Source organism: Varanus komodoensis, unplaced genomic scaffold, assembly GCF_004798865.1.
Source record: "Varanus komodoensis strain SLA01 unplaced genomic scaffold, ASM479886v1 scaffold74, whole genome shotgun sequence".
NCBI lineage: Eukaryota > Metazoa > Chordata > Lepidosauria > Squamata > Varanidae > Varanus > Varanus komodoensis.
The window spans coordinates 540,786-546,525 of record NW_025336401.1 but is presented as its reverse complement, the minus strand read 5'-3'; the positions used below and the strand labels follow the sequence as shown (position 1 = coordinate 546,525).

At 68.0% G+C, this 5,740-nt stretch overlaps 1 protein-coding gene across 1 annotated transcript; it reads left to right on the top strand.

The window, feature by feature from the left end:
• Positions 1-911: 911 nt before the first annotated feature.
• Positions 912-4,563, top strand: BMP15 (bone morphogenetic protein 15). Its single transcript, XM_044452711.1, has 2 exons — positions 912-1,260; positions 3,704-4,563. Exons 1-2 carry the CDS (start codon positions 912-914, stop codon positions 4,561-4,563), a joined length of 1,209 nt encoding a protein of 402 aa, XP_044308646.1.
• Positions 4,564-5,740: the final 1,177 nt, after the last annotated feature.

Genomic DNA, 5,740 nt, shown 5'->3' with positions numbered 1-5,740 from the left:
ATCTTTACACGAGAGGGCAGCTTCTCTCCTCTGGATGGGGTGGCTGATGGGTCCAATCGGACCTGTCCAGCATAGCCTACGGTGAGGAAGGCTGAAAGTCCACCTGGTCGCAGAGCAGGTCACTGAGGATTTTGGCAAGGAGACCCGGTGGGGCGGGCAAAGCATTGCCTTCACACTGGGGGGGGGGGCTGCCCCCCCCCCAGCGCCCCACCATAGGCCGGGGGGCACCTGGCATTCCTAGAACCCCAGGCAAGCGGCCTGACCGGCCAGGCCACGCGCCCGCCGCCAGAGGGCAGCAGGGAGCCGTGAGTCCCCGGCGGGGCAGCCGCGCCTGGCCTGAGACCGGCCGGCCGAGGCTCCTTCCGTGCCGCGCGGAGGGGCCGCCGAGGCTCCGGCGCAGGACGAGGGGCTCCTGTCCGGCAGCGCCGCGTCCCACGCCAAGCCCTTCCGGAGCGACCGCGCGGGAGCAGCAGTTCCCCGGGCGAGCGCTTCCCGGGGGCCGCTGAAGTGCGCCGGGCTCCGTCCCACACAGCGGCTGCGCATCAGGGCCCCGCGGGGCGAACGCGGCTGCCGTGCTGCCTGACGCGCCCCCCCCCCCACGCCCCCGCCGCTGCGGCGGCGTCTTTAACTGCTGGCGCGGGGCTCGGCTTTAAGACAGGTGGGCGGCGGCCTCCCTAGCTCACCAGCCTGCGAGGAACGGGCTGGCCGGGAGGGCTGCCCGCCCCGCCGTGCGCTTGTCCCGGAGCAGGGCTGGCGCGGCCGCTCCGCCCGTAGCGCCCGCCAGCCGTGGGGTGGGCGGTGTGAGGGGCCCGGCCCGGCCCGGCCCGTCCACTAGCGGGCAGGAGGGGCTCGCGCTGGCCCCGGAGCCCGCGTAGCGCCGCCCGGTGGCCCCCGGAGCGCCCGGCTCCGCCATGGCGCGCGGGAGCCGGCCGGGCCCGCTGCGCGCCCTGCTGCTCTTGGCCTTGCTGGCCGCCCTGCCGCTCCCGCAGGGAGGCGGCCCGGCGGCCGCGGCCCCGGAAGGGGTTCTGCCGGGGGGCGCCCCCCTCCCGCTCGCCCAGGCGCTGCTGGGCCTGGTGCCGCCCTCCGCCCGGGCGCGGGCGCGGCGCAGGAGGCGAGCTCGCGGGGAGCCGCTGCGCTACATGCTCAGCTTGTACCGGAGCGTGGCCGACCGCCACGGGCAGCCTCGCGGGGACCGGCGGCTCAGCACGGACACCGTGCGCCTCGTCCAGCCCTTCGCCAAGGCCCGCCAGCCGCGGACAGGTGAGCGGCAGCGCGGCGGCGGCGGGGCCCCGCCTCCGGCGCCCCACAGCCCCGGCCTGCTGGGGAGCGCAGACCCCGCGTCGTCTCAGCCCGGGGCGGCGCCCAGCCTGCCGGCCGTGCCGAGCAGCTGCGCTGGCGCGGGGGACCCCGAGCACCTTCGGCGGCCGGCTGCCCCTTGGCCACCGGCTCCCGCCTTCGCTCTGCTCTTCCTGCAAGGCCCGGCGAGGGCGCGGGACGGACTCCCTGCGCGACCCACGAGTGCGCTCGGAGAAGCATATTGGGCGGAAAACCTCCCCGCAGGCCGAGGAGAGCTGGCGTTCACCTTGGCCTCAAGCTGCCCCTGCCCCCCCCCCGCGCACAGCCCCTCCCTCCTGCTGCTGCTTGCCTGCCAGCCACAGCCGTGGCCGGCTGTGTTTCCGTCGGGGAAGGGGCTCCGTGCAAGGCGGGGGTGGAGGAGCTCCCCCTGCTTTTTGCGGGCTGGGGGCTGCGGACCTCCTGCGTCTCCTGGAAGGAGGAGGCCGGGCGAGGAAGCCGCTGCTGCGCCAGCGGGCGGACTGCACCGGGAAGGCTGGGCTCGCCTTGCTCCGCTCGGCGCCAGGCGGCCGCAGGTGCAGGGAAGCCGGGCAGTGCAGGTGCGCGCGGGGTGGCCTCCCGGGTGCCCCGAGTGCTCGGCCCGACCAAGCCGGCCCTGTGCAAGAGCGACTCCCTGGAAACTGGGGCATTGCGGGCGGGGGGCAGCGAGCCGCCTGCTGCTGAGCTAAGTGCCCTCCTTGATGAAGGCTCACGGGGGAGGGCGGTGAAGCTGCACGTCCCCCGCTGCTTTCGCACAACCCCCGCAAACGCTCCGGGTTCAGCGACGGCCTCTTGCCTGTGCATTGATTTGCGTCTGTATACCGGTGACCGCACTTTGCCTGCATGTCTTCGTGGGGCGGTGAGATGTATTTTTCCTCTGTGTTTGTTCCCAGGGAGTTAGGAGATACCTATTTTGTCTGTGCATTTGTTTATGTGTGTGGGGGGGTTGTCTTTACTTCCTCTCGGTAAAATGAGTGTTTTGTTGTCCTTTGTGGGGACAAATATATGCTTTGGAATTTGAAAAGAAAACCCACCGTAATTTGCGCTCAGGAAGAAGTTGGGTGTGGAAGGAAGACTTTTGCCGAAGAGAAGGGAAAAGGAGCCTGGAAGAGAGGCGGGCAAGCGCTTGTGTCTCAGCTTTGCTTCAAATTGGGGTGTGTGGTCAAGAACGGAGCCATTAATTCTTGCCGTGCACAGTCCAAAAGGCCAGTCGGTCCACAGGGAGGCTAACCAGATCCTGGCTTTGCGGTATTTGTGACTCAGACTGTGTGTCTGTGCCGTTTCCTCTTGCTTTTGCACTCTCAGTATCAGTTAAGGGTCAGCAGGATGGGGGGGGGGGGGGGGACATGCGCAAGGGGCTGCCTGGCCAGTAGGCTGGGCTTGCACCGCAATTGGTTCGGCTAAAGGAAGGACGCAGGCCAGCCCCCCATCTCAGGCATCCCAGAGGGGCCAGGCCAGGCTCCCACGGACATGGGGAGCTGGGCCTACGGGTTGGTGCCTTTGGCTTGCACCCCGCTGCCGGACTCGGCCCCACGGTGGCCTGGCTCACCACCTTGTAAGAGCGGGTCAGCTTGCTGTTTGATGGCGCGATCGTGCGCCTACGCAGAAGTGGGGTTCCTTGGATCCCCGGCTTTCCCCTGCAAGCAAGTGTGCATGGGGCTGAGCAGCACGCAGGGACGGGACGGAGGCGAGGCGCGGTGGGGGGAGGTGCGCGAGGGGCTCGGATTCAGTCCCCCGGCCTCGGCACCCAGGAGCAGAGGCAGCGCCTGGGGGCACAAGCAATCCAGGCCACGTCCAGGTGAGGCGCTGCTCTCTGAGGACTTTCCAGGACGTGCTGAACTGTGGCTTACGAAGGTGTCGGAGCCCTCACAAAATCGGCTGCCCACTTCAAAACGGGGTGGGGGATGAATGGATGCTGAATTAACCAGATTTTAACACAGTCGTGTGATTCTTGGACCAGCTGGACCGGCTGCATTCCTTTGTGTACATGCAAGCTGATGATACAACGTGGGAACCAGGCTATTCTGTCCCACTGTATTTCTGCTGGTCTTGACTCTCCCCCCCGCCCCCACCTAGCAAGCATGGGAGGCTCACCTTCCCCCTTTCCCCCATGGCCCACGGGTAGCGTGCAGTTGGTTGTGCTGCTTGTCAGTCTGAAAAACGTGGCAAGGGACCAGCACAGCTCTCCAAAGAGAGCGAGAGCTTCTGCATTCTTTAAGGATCCTTGTCAGGCTGATTGTGAAGCCAAGCTGGGGTGGGGGACAGAGGGGGGAGGCCGGCCGCGCCTCCAGGGGGGCGCTCTGGGTCACGCTCCGCCTCCGTCCATGGCTGGGAGACGGGGCTGCACTCTGACCTCTGCTTATCCCTGCAGGTGCCTGGCTGGTCTGGAACCTCGACTACCACCTGGAAATCGAGCCCCAGGTGGAGCGCCTGGTGAGGGCCACGGTGGTGTACTCCCAGACGCAGTCCTCCCCACGCAGCCAGTTCCTGTGCTCGGCCGAGCTGCTGTCCAGCCGAAGGGCCACATCCCGGGCCCCCCTGGGCCTCGCCTCCCCACAGGCCGACGGGAGGAGCACCACCACCGCCTCCTCCCGGGAGAGCTGGGTGGAGATGGACCTGTCCGTGCGCCTCCCGCTGTGGGCCTGGGCCCCCCCCAAGAGCCGGGTGGTCCACGTGAGCCACGCCTGTGCCTGCCTGGGAGGGTTGTGGGGCCAGGAGGACTCCCCCGCTCTGCACGACCCCTTCCTCCTGCTGTACCTCAACGACACCCGGAAGGTCCTTCGGACCGGGCTGAGGGGCTTGGGCGCCAGGCTCGTGCCCTCCCCACGAAGGCCGGCTCACGTCCGCTGGGCCCGCCAGGCGGGCGAGCTGGCCCTGGACCTGCCCGGCTACCGCTGCACGGAGCACGCCGAGCGGAGCCAGTGCGCCCTGCACCCCTTCCGGGTCAGCTTCCGCCAGCTGGGCTGGGACCACTGGATCATCGCCCCCTCCTGGTACCGGCCCCAGTACTGCAAGGGCAGCTGCCCCCGCGTCCTGCGCTACGACTTCCACTCCCCCAACCACGCCGTCGTGCAGAACCTCATCAACGAGCTGGTGGACCCGAGCGTCCCCCGCCCCTCCTGCGTGCCCTACGAGTACGGGCCCATCAGCGTCCTCATCCTGGAGCAGAACAGCGACATCCTCTACAAGGTGTACGACGACATGGTCGCCAAATCCTGCACCTGCCGCTAGGCCCCCGGCCGGGGCCGGCATGGGGAGGCTCCAGTCCCACTCGCGGGGCAGCTCCTTCCCAGCCTTCTGTCCGTGCCTGTAGAGCGGCCTGCCTTTCCCAAGCTCCGGTGCCAGGAGAGAGCAGTTCTCGGCGGACGGGCCGCTGCGCTGGCCCCGAGTCCCAGCGATGCCCCTGCTGCAGGGCGGGCGCCTCCTGCGCGTGGTGGCAAGCTGCTCTCTCGGTCGTCTTTTGCAGAGAAAGGCTGTGCCGGGAGCCTTCGCTCTGCCGGAGCCTTAGGGAAGGTGGGGCGGGCTGGGTGGTGCAGGAGGGTTCTGCCGGCTTCCCCCAAGGGCCTCCTGTGAGGTTTGCTTCTGCCTTCCCCCCTTGGGTATGTTTTGAGGTCTCCCCGACAAGGGGGCCCTTCTCAGGGCTCATGGCCTGCACGAATCGTGTGCCTTTCTTTCTGCAAAGCTCTCTTTCTGTGCCTTCTTCCCACTGGGACTGGAGCCAGGGAGCAGCTGCTTGCAGGCAATGGCCAGGGTGTCCATGCCCCTGCTGAGACGGGACTCCTGCGGGCGCGGGACACGAGAGCTTTTCTCAGCCTGGGGCCCTCCTGGGACTCCCCAGAGATCCCCTTCCCCCTGCTGGCTGTGGCACGTGGCCGGTCCAGGCTGGTCCACCCGTGGGCTGTGTGAGCTGGGGATTCCTGTTCCCATGGTGGTGCAGCGCTCGCGCCAAGCACACCTTCCTCGGATCTGCTGCCCTGCACCTTCCCTGCACACCGGGACCATCGCACTGACAATCACCTGCAGTACTGGGAGAAGTGAACCGACGGCGTGCGGAAGGGTGTTGTGGAGGCGGCTTTGTGGGGAGAGGAGCGCGCAGGAGGCGTCCCATGTGAATGCCCTTCCTCCTCAGAGGAGGGAAGGTTTTAAGTCCGCTTCTGGGAGTGAAGAATGGATTGTCTGGATGTTTGAAGCTGGGTGAGGCGGCTACCAGAGGCTGGTGCCCAGGTGGGTAGGGCTGGCCAGAAGCCCCCTCCCTTGGCTGCTGCTTCCACCTGTGGTCGCGGTCGCGGTCACTCTTGCAGCCCGGCCCCCAGGCACCCTCCCGGCACCTGCCGGCCGGGCCAGTTGAGGGTTTGAGGCTGTTGCAGCCACCCTCCCTCCTCTGAGCCGCAGTGCTTTGGAAGTGCCT

Excerpts from the sequence above, each read along its gene's own strand:
- BMP15 (XM_044452711.1), top strand. The coding sequence starts at position 912 with ATGGCGCGCGGGAGCCGGCCGGGCCCGCTGCGCGCCCTGCTGCTCTTG. Across the intron at positions 1,261-3,703 it reads GGCCCGCCAGCCGCGGACAG|GTGCCTGGCTGGTCTGGAAC; the intron begins GTGAGCGGCAGC and ends TTATCCCTGCAG.